The sequence below is a fragment of the Pongo pygmaeus genome, chromosome 1 (assembly GCF_028885625.2).
Source record: "Pongo pygmaeus isolate AG05252 chromosome 1, NHGRI_mPonPyg2-v2.0_pri, whole genome shotgun sequence".
Classification (NCBI taxonomy): domain Eukaryota; kingdom Metazoa; phylum Chordata; class Mammalia; order Primates; family Hominidae; genus Pongo; species Pongo pygmaeus.
In genome coordinates, this window is record NC_072373.2 from 37,612,780 (window position 1) to 37,630,457 (window position 17,678).

General features: G+C 37.1%; 1 protein-coding gene across 6 annotated transcripts in view; it reads left to right on the forward strand.

Annotated features, from left to right (window-relative positions):
- Positions 1 to 17,678, forward strand: part of LPGAT1 (lysophosphatidylglycerol acyltransferase 1) — an 87,508-nt gene that overhangs the window by 50,287 nt on the left and 19,543 nt on the right. For all 6 annotated transcript variants that reach the window (XM_054457597.2, XM_054457659.2, XM_054457632.2 and 3 more), the window contains one exon: positions 2,142 to 2,268. In XM_054457597.2, coding sequence (XP_054313572.1) covers positions 2,142 to 2,268 — 127 coding nt within the window. The remainder of the gene's footprint in view (positions 1 to 2,141; positions 2,269 to 17,678) is intronic.

Genomic DNA, 17,678 nt, shown 5'->3' on the forward strand with positions numbered 1-17,678 from the left:
ACCTGTTTAGAAGAAAAATTATAAGTGTACTGGAAAACTAGTTTTACCTATATTATTTTCTTTTCCATATTTGGTATTTTGCATTTTATTTTCTTTTGCGTTTATATTCACTAACATTTTATTCCGTGTATACACAAACCATGCCTTTGTGTTTAATATGTGATGCATACATATATACCAAAATTAAGTTCTGTCTGATTAACTTTAAAAGGTTTAGTATTTTTGTTATCACATGATTTAACAGATATTAAACTGAATTTTGGTGTTTTTCCTCATCATTTAATTATAAAAATTTTCAAACATACATAAGAGTTGAAAGAATTTTGCGGTGGATATCTGTGAGCTGACTAACTAGATTATCTCTTCATCCTTCTGTCTATCCATTAATCCATCTTGGTTGTTTCATTTTTTAATGTGTCTAAAAATAAGCTTCATTAGCATACTTTACTCCTAAACATTTCAGCATGTATATCACTGGTAGCTTGGTAAAGTGTGTTTCTTTACATAAACTCCATTCATTTAGCAATATGTTATTTAAAAATTAATTTTTTACTTGTTTTACAAGTATATTTTTCTCCTTCACAATGTTATTCTAAAATCTTTACAAAATTTAAGGCCAGTTTTAAATTATTTGACATACAAAAGTAATATATCATTGATTCCTAATGCACATTTGGACTTATGCTTGAAAATGAGTTTTCTTTTTTTAGGGATTTCTTACATACTTCAAATAAAGAATGGACCATTATACTCTAAAGTCTGGCCATCAGTATCCTCTGTGATGTTTCCCCTCTCAGTTCTCGCTCACCTTTGTACCCCATGCTGGGTTAAAAACAGTGTGCAAAGGATCAAACCTAGCAGAACTTACCATCCCCTCTCTACAACAGTAGTCACCAGTTGTACCTTCCAAAGGGCAGGAAGCTTTATTGCTTTCTGTGTATATAACTCTTGCTAAAACTGAGGGAGATATTTTGCTTTATTTATTTATTTATTATTTTTTATGTATTTTATTTTTTTGAGACGGAGTTTCACTCTTGTTGCCCAGGCTGGAGTGCAATGGTGCGATCTCAGCTCACTACAACCTCCACCTCCTGGGTTCAAGCGATTCTCCTGCCTCAGCCTCCCGAGTAGCTGGGATTACAAGCGTGCGCTACCATGCCTGGCTAATTTTGTATTTCTAGTAGAGACGGGGTTTCTCCATGTTGGTTAGACTGGTCTCGAACTTCCTACCTCAGGTAGGATCTGCCTGCCTCGGCCTCCCAAAGTGCTGGGATTACAGGCGTGAACCACAGCACCTGGCCAATTTTTTATGTTTATTTATTTATTTATATTTTTGAGACGGAGTTTAGCTCTTGTGCCCAGGCTGGAGTGCAATGATGGCGATCTTGGCTCACTGCAACCTCCACCTCCTGGGTTCAAGCAATTGCCCTGCCTCAGCCTCCCAAGCAGCTGGGACTACAGGCATGCACCACCATACCCGGCTAATTTTTTGTATTTTTAGTAGAGATGGGGTTTCACCACGCTGGCCAGGCCAGTCTTGAATTCCTGACCTCAGGTGATCCGCCCACCTGTGCCTTCCAAAGTTCTGGGATTATAGGCATGAGCTACTGCACCCAGCCTGCTTTGTCTTAAACAAGAGCAGCAACAAAATGTGTACATAAAGAATGCTTAATTTTGTTGCCATGTTCCAATATTTATTAATGCCCATCCTCAGTATCACAAATCTTGGTGTTTATATTGTATTATATTTATTTAGTGAATGATTTTGTTTTGCTTCGAAGTCTCTTTTGTTTCTGTGATGTGAGTTTAGCTTCTGACCTTTTCATAGGTTAGTTTTTTATAGGAGTGTTAAATATAAATTAGACCTTCATAGTACATAATTGTATCAGATACTTGAATGGTGTATGTCCAGTAGATAATAGTGTTCTTTGTTTCGAGGTTCATCCATTTTATAACATAAGTAATGCTTAATTTCTTCTGAAGAGCATTATAGAACAGGAGCACCAAAGTTCATCCTTAGAATTTTTCTTAAAGCAAAAGGTATATTGATATATCTTACACTGGTCAAGTAATCTATGTTATTTGCTGCAGATAATATAAACGTTGATTTAATTTTAAGTCTTTTTTTTCTTTGTTCTCAGACAGCAAATCAAAAGGCCTCCAGTGGATAATAGATACAACGATAGCTTATCCCAAAGCTGAACCTATAGATATTCAAACCTGGATCCTTGGATACAGGAAACCAACAGTCACACATGTACATTACAGGTAAGAATTCTATATTAGTACTCAGTATATATCCAACAATACTACCTCAGGACAGTATGAATGTCTTAATATTTAGTTTTTAATCACACAGTAGAAATAGTTGGCTCAAGTTCATTCTTATGCTGCATTTTTAATATTAAAATATCATTTGAAGTAGATATTTTGCTCAGTTATAAAGATCTCTAAAAGTGATATTCTAGAGGCACTATGATTATTCGGTTGCCTGACACTTTTGAGTAAAAGTTAACTCAAAGGGCAAACATCAAGGATAAATACATACTCACTTGGGTTAAGAAGGTATGTATTAATAGAGATATTACAGAAAAGGGGTCCTGATCCAGACCCTAAGAGAAGGTTCTTGGATCTTGAGCAAGAAAGAATTCAGGGCGAGTCTGTAAAGTGAAAGCAAGTTCATTAGGAAAGTAAAGGAATAAAAGAATGGCCACTCCATAGACAGAAGAGCCCCGGGGGCTGCTGGTTGCCCATTTTTATGGTTCTTTCTTGATGATATGCTAAATAACGGGTGGATTATTCATGCCTTTCCTTTTCCTTTTTTTTTTTTTGGAGACAGGGTCTCAGTCTGTGGCCCAGACTGGAGTGCAGTGGCGCGATCTCTCGGCTCACTGCAAGCTCCGCCTCCCAGGTTCACACCATTCTCCTGCCTCAGCCTCCCGAGTAGCTGGGACTACAGGCGCCCACCACCATGCCCGGCTAATTTTTTGTATTTTTAGTAGAGACGGGGTTTCACTGTGTTCGCCAGGATGGTCTTCATCTCCTGACCTCATGATCCACCTGCCTCGGCCTCCCAAAGTGCTGGGATTACAGGCGTGAGCCACCACGCCCGGCCTCGTGCCTTTCCTTTTTAGACTATATAGGGTAATTTCCTGATGTTGCCGTGGTATTTGTAAACTGTGATGGTGCTGGTGGGAGCATAGCAGTGAGGATGACCAAAGGTCGCTCTCGTGGCCATCTTGCTTTTGGTGGTTTTTAGCTGGTTTCTTTACTGCAACCTGTTTTATTAGCAAAGTCTTTATGACCTGTATTTAGTGCTGACCTCCTGTCTCATCCTGTGGCTTAGAATGCCTTAACTATCTGGGAATGCAGCCGAGTAGGTCTCAGCCTCATTTTACCCAGCCTGTATTCAAGATTAAGTTGCTCTGGTTCACACACCTGTGATAGAAATTGAATTTGTTTTTAAATCATTAATCCACATAAGATTTTCTGAATGATTAAATTGGTAATTTAGCTATGACTTACACTTTTAAATTTTTAACATTTTAATATGTCATTTGCATAAACAACAGTAGCAAAAACATTTATTGAATATCTATGCTAGCTTCTTGTTTTTTTAATGTAGTTTTTTTAAGGAGTTTGTATAAATATGACAGGTATTTGTATGAAGCATAGGCTTCATGATAAAGCCTGTTTGGTTTTGATCACTTTATAGGCCTTTTAGCCTTACTATGTTTCCCTGTGAAAGACCTCAACCCATGGCAACTACCAAGGACAAGTGAGGAGATATACTTTTCTTTTCTTCCCAGGATTTAATCAAGATTAGTGTCTAACCAATATTAGAGGAGAGGAAGTACCTGTGTTCAGAAATGGAGAGCAAATGAAAACAGCAAGAAAGAACAGAGGTATCCTGGTGTCAGGATAGTACTGTGGTTTTGCAAGAAGCTTGTGAGAGGGGATATGGGCCATGTCTTTAGCAGCTCCCAGGAATAGTGTCTATCAACTATAGAGTGACTTCTCATGTATTGTTTTTGGCCCTCAGGACACCAGGGGGTGTAGGGAAAGAAAGAATGGTTTTAGTTCAGACTTTTCGTTCATTTGGTTATATTTTAAAAATTTTAAACAAGGACAAGGTGTTTCAATAAAAGTTTTTAAATGCAGCATTAGAAATCACATTATATATACAAATGTTAATAATATAAATAATTGGGATTAGATCCCTTTCTCTTGTAATGTGAGGAGGTTGGCAAGAAAAACTGGGTAGTATCAACTGCTTAAAGTGGGGAGTGGGTGCCCAAAGTGTAGGAAAAGATTGTCTGGAAACTATAAAGTTCACTAAAAAATAGTAGTTTTGTTTAGTGTTGGCTTGCTTATCTTCACCTATAGGTCGATTTGAAAAACTATTCATGAAGGTTTTTTTTTTCTGCAGTTAAGCATAATTTCTTCAGAACTCTAGAACTATTGAGCCATATGGTACCAGCCAATTTTGTTTCACATGATGTCGAAAGGATTTGTTTTCATCTTAGCAGACTTAAAAAGATAAATAAATAAAGCAGCCCTCATTCTTGAGAATTTAACTGAAGTGATCACTTAGTGATTTTGGTATATAGCTGGGCAAGTCAGTACTATTGCTAGTTTGTGTTTTTTTGAGACACAGCTTCACTCTGTCGCCCAGGCTAGAGTGCAGTGGGCACTGCAACCTCTACCTCCTGGGTTCAAGCAATTCTTCTGTCTCAGCCTCCCGAGTAGCTGGGATTACAGGTACATGCCACCATGCCTGGCTGATTTTTGTATTATTTGTAGAGGCTGGGTTTCACCATGTTGGCCAGGCTGGTCTCGAACTCCTGACCTTAAGTGATCTGCCAGCCTCGGCCTTCCAAAGTGCTTTAGCCATGCACCTGGCCTGTTGCTAGTTTTTTAGTGTAATCTTTGGAAATGTGACATGTGATAGTCAGAAAGTAATTAATCCGTCCTGCTCAGCTTTTATTAGATCCCACTTAAGATATTTCATGTATTTTAATTTCTCCATTTTAAAAGAAATAATGTAGTTGGTAAAATGTTATCTATAGAGCTGACAAGCATGAGAAGCCTAGAGTTCTGTAATTTAAAAAAAAAAGAGCTAACATAGATAAGTCCTAGAACATTAGTACCACTTAAAAGGCAGTTATTATGGATCAAATCAAAACAAATTCATAGGTAGTAGTAATTAAATGAAACACTTTTTTTTTTTTTGAGATGGCATTTTGCTCTTGTTGCTCAGGCTGGAGTGCAATGGTGTGATCTCGACTCGTCGTAACCTCCGCCTCCTGGGTTCAAGCGATTCTCTTGCCTTAGCCTTCTGAGTAGCTGGGATTACAGTAGGCATGTGCCACCATGCCTGGCTAATTTTGTATTTTTAGTAGAGATGGGGTTTCTCCATGTTGGTCAGGCTGGTCTCGAACTCCCGACCTCAGGTGATCCGCCCACCTTGGCCTCCCAAAGTGCTGGGATTACAGGCATGAGCCACCGCGCCCGGCCATGAAACAATTCTAAGAGAAACTCCCAGTTGAAAGTACAGATTAAGAGAAAGTTTAACAATTCATAAGTATTAAATCTATAATAAGTTTCTATATATTTGAGATACTTTTATTATATTTTAGGTAGATTTCATAGAGGGCAGTAACTGTCGTCTCCTACGTAGTACATCTTGGTGTCTGCTCAGAGCCACAAAATGTGGCTCTGGGTGGCTGGGATATTACATTGTTATGTGATAGCATTCCTTACCGTCAGAATTCACTTGGGAAACAATATAGTTAGCATAATTTATTTAACATTAATCAGTGGTTTGTCTATTTGTTTATTTATTTTGAGACAGAGTCTTTCTGTGTCACTCAGGCTGGAATGCAGTGGTGCAATCTCGGCTCACTGCAACCTCTGCCTCGCAGGTTCAAGCAATTCTCCTGCCTCAGCCTCACAAATAGCTGGGTTTACAGGCACCTGCCACCACGCCTGGCTAGATTGTATTTTTCTATAGTACATTTACTTTCACTTCTTATAAATTATAGTCCAAGCTACCAAATTAATTCCACTACCTGTTCTGTACCTCATTGGAACATAATGTGACAAGCAAGTATGTGGAGATCTCTGAGCAAAAGTGGCATTTTCACACAGAGTAACTCCCTTCATACTGTGTTAATAAGTTCTTTTTTTAAAAAAAAAAAAATTCTTTATTTAAATAGAAAAAGAATATCTAGATTGCCAGAATGTGGAGCAGAATGTTTTTCTTGATTCGAAATTTCTGTACTGACACTTAAGAAAAAAGCAAAAGAATGTAATAGCTTATTTTAAATACTCTGAAACTGTTTATTTCTTCCAATAGCAGTTTTTTCCATTAATTTACTACTCAGGCTTATGTTGGTTTTTAGGATTTCTAGAAGAGATGACATGTTATATATGAAACACCATAAAATACACATTATTTTTATATAAAATACTACTGAAGTACTTAAAATACCACATAGATGAGAAAGTAAACATTTGTGGCAGAGTTGTATACTAGAGCCTATCTTACAAATAGGTAGTATTGCTGTGTTTCAAAAATTGAACTTTTAGGGCATGCATTTAGAGCATATTCCTCAGAAAATTTGTGGCAAATGGTGATTATGTGCCCAGGCAACTTTACTAATGCTGGGACTCTGGTGGCCAGAAGTTGCCCTGACTTTGGCGGATGCATTGTTGTGAGATGCAAATGATGTACAGGTAAAAGAGTCTTTTAGGCTGTGCACGGTGGCTCATGCCTGTAATTCCAGCGCTTTGGGAGGCCGAGATGGGCAGATCACTTGAGGCCAGGAGTTCAAGATCAGCCTGGCCAACATGGTAAAACCCCGTCTCTACCAAAAATACAAAAATTAGCTAGGTGTGTTGTACTACTCAGGAGTCTGAGATGGGAGAATCTCTTGAACCTGGGAGATGGAGGTTGTGGTGAGCCGAGATTGTGCCACTGTACTCCAGCCTGAGCAACAGATCAAGACTCTGTCTCAAAAAAAAAAAAAAAAAAAGACTTTTAAAAAACACAAAGCACTTTGTAAATATAAAGCACCATTATTAAGATACATAAAGAATGATAGATTATTGATAAGTCTGGTGTTTATAAATAGCATTCTCCATATATTGGATCTCAGCCATTTATTACTTTAAGAGAAAAGATGCTTTTTAAAAAATTCATTTCTTACCAATATTATTTATTATTTAACTAGGTAAATATTTTTTATTAGCATGCATACAACTACATTATTGAACTTTTTCAAAAGTAATGCTTATTTTAAAAGAACTAAGACTTACCGAAGGGAAACATCTGAAAGTAAAGAACTTTTTCCTCCTCCTCTCCTCTTTTTATTTCTATCAAACTGGAAGACAGCTTATTCCTGCTAAGCAAGTAGTGGGCACAGTGCACTGCTGTTCAGTGGTTAATAGGAAAATTAAACATGATTAGATTTTAATTACAGGGAGAGTATTTATAGGGGTAAAGGCAAAAGTAATGTCTGTCCTTGATATAAATGTCTGTTTCACTTCAATTAGGACAGTGAGTTAGAGAAAATGATCCTTGTGCAGAAATAGCTTATCTTTTCGTGTTTAAAATCTTGAGAAAAGATAAAACCATAAGTGTAGTGGCATAGATAGATTACTAAAAGCAGAGGTGTTGTTTTCATGTGTAACTTGATTAGGACTTTGGTTACTTGGGAGAAGGCATTCAAGTATGAACTTTGGGAAATAACTTATTTTAATTTGGGGAGGGGGAATTAATTTAGAAAAGAAATATTAATATTTTTTAAAGATACGTATGCTGTCTAGCAAGAGTAAACAAACATTAACATTTTGACATATTTGCTGTAGGGTATTTGTAATTGATAAAAGAAATGATATACCATTTCAAGCCGATCAGATTTGGAAAAATCAAAGATGGTGACTTTGACACTGATATGGGAAAAGGTGATCTCATATATACTGCTAATGAGATTATAATCTACTGTGACCACTTTGAGAACTAGTTGACTATACTTATTAAGGTGAAAATGCACATACTCTGTGATCTAGCAATTTCCATGGCTGGGCACATACATAGCCTACATTAGTTTGCAGAGTATTATTAAAATTACATCTGCACAGTGAGAATTATTGTCAAAGAGATGAGGGAAAAGTTATTTATGAGAAAAGTTACCAACACTTAAAAACAGAATAATATTTCATAATTTTATGCCTAAACCTGTATGTATTTTTGATTAATATATCATTTTGGTCTTTCCTTCTGCTTTTACCCTTACTCCCTAAGCAACAAAACAAAGTCATGAGTTTTTATACGTTTTAGGGGCTGTAATTTCAGAAATAGTTATTCCTTCAAAATCTTTTTATTACAGAAAATTTCAGACTTGTAAATGAAATCTCATGTGCACATCACACCCCCTCGACAATTGCCAACTTATGGTCAATGTTATTTCCTCTACGTTATTTTCAGACCCCAGTGGATTATTTTGAAGCAAGCCTCAGACATCATATAATGTCATTTGTAAATATTTCATTGTGTATTCTCTAAAATGTAAAACCATGAAAGACCTGAATATATGGAAAGATAATACTTGTGTTCATAGAGAGAGTTCACAGAGAGAGTTCATAGAACTTGTGTTCACTCAATATTATAAAGATGACAGTTCTTCCATATTAACCTATAAATTTAACGTAATTCCAAATAGAATTCAGGATGGTTTTTCAAGACACTGGACAAAAATTTGGTTCTAAAATTCATTTGAGAGAGTCAAGATAAATGAATAGCTAAGATAGTTTTGAAGATGAACAAAACAAAGGAGTTCTTCCTACTAGATGTCAAGTTTAGTTACACTAATGTAATTAAAACAGTGTAGTTATAGGAGGAAGTCCACATCAATGGAGAGATTAGAAAGTTCAGGTCTAGAATTATTTGTGAACTCACGTTATGATTGAGTAGCCCTTTCATATCAATGGAGAAAGGACAAACTATCCAATAAATGGCTTTGGGACTGTTGATTCACAATATGGGAGGAAAAGTTAGAATTTTACTCCATACCATATACCAAAATAAATTCCAGGTGGATTTTATCTCAACAACAATAATGGGACCCTAAAGTGTTTGGGTGGGTGCAATGGCCCGTGCCTGTATTCCTAGCTACTCAGAAGGATCGCTTGAGCCCAGGGGTTTAAGGCTAGCCTGGGCAACATAGTGAAACAGGGTTTCTCTAAAAAAAAATAAAGTATTTGAAGAAAATACAGGAGACTCTTAATGTCTTCAAGTAGGGTACCCCTTCCTTACAAGACCCAGAAGTCAGAAGTCATAAATCATTAAGGAAAAGATAAATATGAGTACATCAAAACTAAAAACTAGGCTGGGCACAGTAGCTCACGCCTGTAATCCCAGCACTTTGGGAGGCCTGAGGCAGGCAGATCCCTTGAGGTCAGGAGTTTGAGACCAGCCTGGCCAATGTGGTGACCCCATCTGTACTAAAACTACAAAAAATTAGCTGATGTATGGTGAGCGCCTGTAATCCCAGCTACTCGGGAGGTTGAGGCATCAGAATTGCTTGAACGCAGGAGGCGGAGGTTACAGTGAGCTGAAATAGCACCACTGCACTCCAGCCTGGGTGACAGAGTGAGACTCTGTCTCAAAAAAAATAATAATAATAAAAATAAGTGAATAAAAATAAAATGTCCAATTAAAAAAAAAACCTAAAAACTAGAGTGTTCAAGAGACACAATAAAGTGTTTGAAGTGCACATAACAAAAATAAGTATTGAGTATACAGTCATGTGTCACTTAATGACAGGGATACTTTCTGAGAAATGTGAAATTAGGTGATTTCATCATTGTACGAACATCATAGGGTGTACTTAGACAAACCTAGATGGTATAACCTACTACACACCTAGGCTATATGGCATAGCCTTTTGCTCCTAGGCTGCAGATCTGTACATCATATCACTGTAGTGAAGACTGTAGGCAATTGGAACACAATGGTAAGTATTTCTGTATCTAAACATAGAAAAGGTACAGTAAAAATACAGTATAAAAGTTTTTTTTGTTTTGTTTTTTTTTTTTTTTTTTTTGAGATAATGTCTTTCTCTCTGTTGCTCAGGCTGGAGTGCAGTGGTGCAATCTTAGCTTACTGCAACCTCCACCACCTGGGCTCAAGTGATTCTCCCACCTCAGCCTCTCGGGTAGCTGGGATTATAGGCATGCGCCACCATGCTCAGGTAATTTTTGTATTTTTAGTAGAGATGGGACTTTACCATGTTGTCCAAGCTGATCTTGAACTCCTGGGGTCAAGTGATCCACCCACCTTGGCCTCCCAAAGTGCTAGGGTTACAGGTGTGAGCCACCGTGCCCGGGCAGTATAAAGGAGTCTTAAAATGATATGCCTACTATATATGGAGCTAGTAGGACTGGGAGTTGCTCTGAGTCAGTGAGTGATGAGTGAATGTGAAGGCCTCGGATATTACCCTGTACTACTGTAGACTTTATAAACACTGTACACATAGGCTACACTAAATTTATTTTAAAAATAAAGTAATTGTGCTATGGCATTACAATGACTATGATATCACTAGGCAACAGGAATTTTTCAGCTGCATTATAATCTATGGGAACCATTGTCATATATACAGTCTGTCGTTAACTGAAATGTCATGTGGCACATGACTATATATGTAAACAGCTCGACAGTTTTTACAAATCAATAATAATATTTAAAACCCAGAAGAAAAATGTACAAAAGACACAAAGACTTTTCATTATTTATAGAAATAAAAATATATGAAAAGATCAGGGAAATGCAAAACAGGGCAAAATACTATTTTTTACTCATCAGTATCAAATATTGGTGAGCTTTTAGGGAAATTAACACACACAAATCAATGCAGCCAATCTGAAGAGCAGTTTAGCAATATTTTAAATTATCTATGACATAGCAATTCTACTTGGGGCTATATATCCTAGAGAAAGACAGGATATTACTGCAAGATATTTTGTAAGAGTAACAAATTAGAAATAATCTAAATATGCATTAGTAGAGGGATGACTAAATAAAATATTGTGTCTTATTTTGTGTTATGAGTAGAGAGCATTAAAAATATCGTATTCTTGAAAGGAATATACTAAACAGATTTTTATTTCTGAGTGTTTGACTCCTTCACTAGTATATCTAATAGTCCTCTCGTCACAGGCATTTGAACCAGAGCAACTCCATCTTGAGTAGGGGCTGGATAAAATAAGGCTGAGACCTACTGGACTGCATTCCCAGATGGTTAAGGCATTCTAAGTCATAGGATAAGAGGTTATGGCACAAGATACAGGTCATAGAAACCTTCCTGATAAAACAGGCTGCAGTAAAGAAGCTGGCTAAAACCCACCAAAATCAAGATGGGAACAGGAGTGACCTCTGGTTTTCCTCACTGCTACACTCCTGTCAGCGCCGTAACAGTTTACAAATGCCATGGAAATGTCAGGAAGTTACCTTATATGGTCTAAAAGGGGAGGCATGAATAATCCACCCCTTATTTACCATATAATCAAGAAATAACCATAAAAATGGGCAACCAGCAGCCGTCAAGGCTGCTCTGTCTATGGAGTAGCCATTCTTTTATTCCTCTACTTTCTTAATAGACTTGCTTTCACTTTAGTCTATGGACTCAACCTGAATTCTTGCACGAGATCCAAAAATTCTCTCTTGCGGGCTGGATCAGGACCCCTTTCCCATAACGCTCTCTCAAACTGAACTGGATTTTCCTAAAAATATATACTCCTTCATAGCCTTTACCATCTCATTATTAATAGCAGCCTCCATCCTTCCTGTCACTTAGATCAGAAGCCTTGGGGTCGTCCATGGCTCCTCTTTTTCTCTCATATTCCACATCCACTCAGTCGGGAAATCTTTTTGCTTCTAAATTTAAATACATATCCCCTGACCACTTCTTTTCACCCTGGTCCTAGCCACTATCACCTCTACCCTGCTCCTAGATTACTACATAAGCTCCTAATGTGTCATCCTATTTTTTACCTTTGTCCCCTGGAGAATTCCAACATAGTATCCAGAGTGCTCCTTTTAAAAGTCAAATTGTATCTGTGCTAGGCTCAGAATTCCATCATGGCTTCCCATTTAAAAACCCCTGAAGTCTTACAGTGGTATCTAAGGCCTTATTTTACCTCTTCCTTCTACTCCTTAGTCATTCCCCTGTGTCTATACTGGCTTTCTTGCTGTTACTGAACATCCCAAACGTATTCCTACTTCATGTTCCTACTGACTGTTTCCTCCTCCACGAAAAGTCTTCCCTTGGAAATCTGTATGAAAATCGCCGTCACTGCCTTGAGGCCTGCTCAAATATCCTCTTACCACCCTACTTCAAATTGCAGTTGTTCCCCTCAGTCTAATACGCCTAAGTGGATTTGGGATGATTTTCTAATGATATTTCTTGTATTTGAGCGTTATAAAAATGGTATTCAAAGCTCATTTCATAGAGATAATGTCACACCATAGATACCAGAATTAAGCTCTGAAAACCACACAATAGAGATATGTGTTTTGACACATATTAATGTCTCTGAAATTGGGAGACATCTTAAAATCAATGTAATAATGCATTGGCTGTAATTTAATTGGACATTTGGCAGGCAGCACTTCAAACAAAAGTCTAAACGATAGATGATGTTCCTTTCCCCACCCCACAAAAAAAGGGCAGGCAGCATAGTGGCTGCCATGTGGTTAGAGCTCAACTGTTGACAGTGGGTGCCTCTGGGGAGGGACTTGTACTTTTCATTGTACTATTTGAGTGTTTTTTACAATATGCATGTATTCTTCAATTAAAAATAACTAATTCAAAAAAGAAATTGCCCACAGAATTTAGGATTTTGGTTTAATAACTATTTGAATAATTGCAACAAAAGCATTTTCATCTGGTAGGTATAAAAATTTAATAAGCTCACATTTCAAATGCATACCATTTAATAAGATACAAAATAGGTTTTTCCCTTTTAAATCAAGGATATTGAAATACTCAAATTACATAGTCTAGATTTTCATATTCTAGTGTTTTATCCATAATTTAAAACTGAGCTTTAAGAGATTTTAATTTACATAATTCTTTTTTGACATAAAAGTTAGAACAAAGTAAAATAAAATTAATGTAGTAAAAATCAGTTATTCAACATATTGGGGACCAAGTTTTAGGTCAACTTTTTGTAATAACTGTGAGTAACTCTAAGGTATACACCCTTGGGTACAGTAATGATATATGTTCAGGTCTTTGCCACCCTCAGCCCCAGCCCCAAAATTACTCACCTAATGATAATATTGCCTTTAAGGATTTTTAAGCTAATAGTTGCATTTTTTCCCCAGTAGAAGGAAACAGTGTCCTATCTTTAGTTTTTCTTACGCTAGGACTTTTCTCTATCATTGCTTATAATTATTGATAATTTCATCTCTACTTCAGCTATCTAATAATTTTCTTCTTCTTTTCTGCTTTTCTTATCATCACTTGTTTTTTATTGCTTTGCCTCCATATCCTGCTTTTCCCTAGAGAAGTCTGTATGTTTTTCGCCATCAGTCACTGTTCAGAGCTACCAGTTGGAAAATGGAAAATTACATATTAAATTTAAACAAGTTTTTAGTTCTGCTTCGCTGTTGTTATTAAATGTTCACTGCCTAAAAGTTTTTATTTTCCACACCAGCAGGTTTTCCCTCTTTCCTTCAAAAAAAACTAATAAAACTTTTCAGGCTGGGTATGGTGGCTCATGCCTGTAATCCCAGCACTTTGGGAGGCCGAGGTGGATGGATCACTTGAGGTCAGGAGTGCGAGATCAGCCTGGCCAATATAGTGAAATCCCATCTCTACTAAAAAAAAAAAAAAAATTCGCTGGGCATGGTGACATGTGCCTCTAATCTCAGCTACTTGGGAGGCTGAGGCAGGAGAATCGCTTGAACCCAAGAGGCAGAGGTTGCAGTGAGCCAAGATCATGCCACTGCATTCCAAACTGGGTGACAGAGTGAGACCATGTCTCAAAAGAAAAAAATAAAAAAACTTTTCAGTTTGATGACATTCAGGATGGAGACATGAAATAAGTGGTCTTAATTGAGGTTTAGCTATATTGTGAATCAAATTCTGTGTTTCTGTAATGATGCTGAAGAATCAGGTGAATCATCCTTACAAATAAGGTAAAATTTCCATTCTCCAATTAGAAGATATGCCTAATTTCAGATATTTAGAAAAAGTATACATGAAAGAAATTTTTTATCTTACCATAATAAGTCAGGGTTCTCCAGAGAAACAGAATCAATAGGACATATAGATGGTCCGTGACTTAAGGTAGTTAACTTCATGATTTTTTGACTTTATGATGGTGTGAAAGTAATAGACATTCAGTAGATACCACAATTTGAATCTTGAATTTTGATCTTTTCCCAGGCTAGTGATATGCGGTACACTACTCTCTGGAGATACTGGGCAGTGGCAGTGAGCTGCAGCTCCCAGTCAGCCACATGATCATGAGGGTAAACAACCAATACTCCATAGTGTACTGTGTTGCCAGTACTTTTTGGATATTGTGTTTTTTGTTTTCACATCCCATCATCTCTACAAAATGCCCATCTGTGTGCCGTATTAAACACTTTATTATAGAATAGGCTTTGTGTTAGATGATTGCCCAACTGTAGTCTAATGTAAGTGTTCTCAGCACATTTAAGGTATGCTAGGCTAAGCTATGATGTTCAGTAGGTTAGGTGTATTAAATGCATTTTCGACTTACAATGGGTTTATCACAATGTAACCCCATTGTAAGTCAAGGATCATCTGTATAAAGATATGTAGAAAGAGATTTATTATGAGAAATTGGCTCATGTGATTATGGCTGCTGAGAAGTCCCACAGTCTGCTGTCTGTAAGCTGGAGGCCTGGGAAAGCCACTGGTGTCGTTCTGGTCCAAGCCTGAAGGACTGAGAACCAAGGGAGCCAATGTTGTCAGTTCTAGTCTAAGTCTGAAAGCCGAAGAACTGGGGAGCTGATGGTGTAAGTCCTGGTCCAAGTCGAAAGGCCTTGAGAATTGGGGTACTAACTGTGTAAGTCCCAGTCTCAGTCTGAAAGCCCAGGAACCAGGAGCACTGATGTTGAAGGGGAGGAGAAGCTGTATGGCCCAGCTCAAGCAGAGAGAGTAAATTTGCCCTTCCTCCACCTTTTTGTTCTCTTTGGGCCCTCAGTGGATTAAATGATGCCTTCCCACATGGGGGGTTAGGGAGTGTCCACTTTACTCAATGCATCAATTCAGATGCTAATCTCTTCCAGAAACACACACACAGACACACTTAGAAATAATGTTTTACCAGCTATCTGGGCATCCCTTAGCCCAGTCTAGACTTAGCCCAGATATGAAAAATTAACCTATACACATAGAACTAAAATAATAACAGATAAAGCTAATTTACTGGGTTATTATCAATAGATGAATGTGGATATAATATGATCTTGAAAATATTATAATTTGGTAAGTAACTGGAAATAAGCATTGGAAATAAAGAATTCTCTCCCCACCTCCTTGACTCTTTGGGGGTTTACCATGTCTTTTTCACTTTTAGGTCTCCTGAAGGTCTAGCAAAGTGCCATTGTTATTCCAAAAATACCTCTTATTTTCTAATATAGTTTTGTTGGAAATATTATGCCCCCAAATACAAAAATTCCTAGGGTTTTAATTTTAATTGGACAATGGTTAAACATAATTCTCACTGATAATTGCTGTTTATTTTTTACTTAGTCATTGAATCTGAGAAATGGAAGGACTACCTAGATCTTTTTGTCTAACCTTTTCATTTAACTTATTCTCAAAATTTGAGTGAAAAAATGACAGAAAAAATAGATATAGATAGAGAGAATGATAAAGTAAAGCAAATGTGAGAAATATTAACATTTGGGGAATCTGGGTGAAACATATGAGAATTTTTATACTATTTTTCAACTTTGAGTCTGAAATTATTTCAAAATAAAAAGTTTAAAAACATCATTAGACACATGGAAAGCGTAATAGTGATTCTTTTAAGCAGAGAAACCAATGTCAGATTTTGCTTACTGGAGAGTTCACTTCTGCTCAATCAGCAAGCATTTGTTAAGCATCTTACTGTGTGTCTCAAAAGATATAAAATTAATAAATATATAATAAATTCCAGTTCTAAAAATGCCATCTCATTGTTTATATCTCCAAATGGCATTTTGAGGGCTCTTGACTGTTGCAAGGAACAAGGCTCAAGAGGAGGGCTCAGTTATCCTTGACTGAGAAGGGGAAGCAGTGGCCTAGGTGTTAAGTATTTGCCATCTTCCTATCTACACAAACTTTAAAGTCACTGTCCCTAGGTTTGCTACCTGTATAGTCTTTGGAAATGTCTGCCTTGGTTTATTTCCTGTATTAAAGTAGGTAGAAGTTTATGTTTGAGTTTCTGAAATTTATTTTCAGATAACTGAGTGGTTTCTTTTTTAAACTATTCTAATAGTTCCAGGGGGAAGCTATAAATATTACATTTTAATATGTTGTTAGGCCTAACAGCTTAGCTCAGGATAATGGCTTAAAGTAAAATTTCTGGGAATTGAATGCTGGGAGATATTCTGATATGTTAAATTTGACAGTTTCTGTTTTTGTCCATAAATCTATTTTATTATTATTATTATTATTATACTTTAAGTTTTAGGGTACATGTGCACAATGTGCAGGTTAGTTACGTAAGTATACATGTGCCATGCTGGTGTGCTGCACCCATTAACTCGCTGTTTAGCATTAGGTATATCTCCTAATGCTATCCCTCCCCCCTCCCCCCACCCCACAACAGTCCCCAGAGTATGATGTTCCCCTTCCTGTGTCCATGTGTTCTCATTGTTCAATTCAAAAGAAACTACCATCAGAGTGAACAGGCAACCTACAAAATGGGAGAAAATTTTCCCAACCTACTCATCTGACAAAGGGCTAATATCCAGAATCTACAATGAACTCAAACAAATTTACAAGAAAAAAACAAACAACCCCATCAAAAAGTGGGCGAAGGATATGAACAGACACTTCTCAAAAGAAGACATTTATGCAGCCAAAAGACACATGAAAAAATGCTCATCATCACTGGCCATCAGAGAAATGCAAATCAAAACCACAATGAGATACCATCTCACACCAGTTAGAATGGCAATCATTAAAAAGTCAGGAAACAACAGGTGCTGGAGAGGATGTGGAGAAATAGGAACACTTTTACACTGTTGGTGGGACTGTAAACTAGTTCAACCGTTGTGGAAGTCAGTGTGGCGATTCCTCAGGGATCTAGAACTAGAAATACCATTTGACCCAGCCATCCCATTACTGGGTATATACCCAAAGGACTATAAATCATGCTGCTATAAAGACCCATGCACACGTATGTTTATTGTGGCACTATTCACAATAGCAAAGACTTGGAACCAACCCAAATGTCCAACAATGATAGACTGGATTAAGAAAATGTAGCACATATACACCATGGAATACTATGCAGCCATAAAAAATGATGAGTTCATGCCCTTTGTAGGGACATGGATGAAATTGGAAATCATCATTCTCAGTAAACTATCACAAGGACAAAAACCAAACACCGCATAAATCTATTTTTTGTAACAAGTAGTT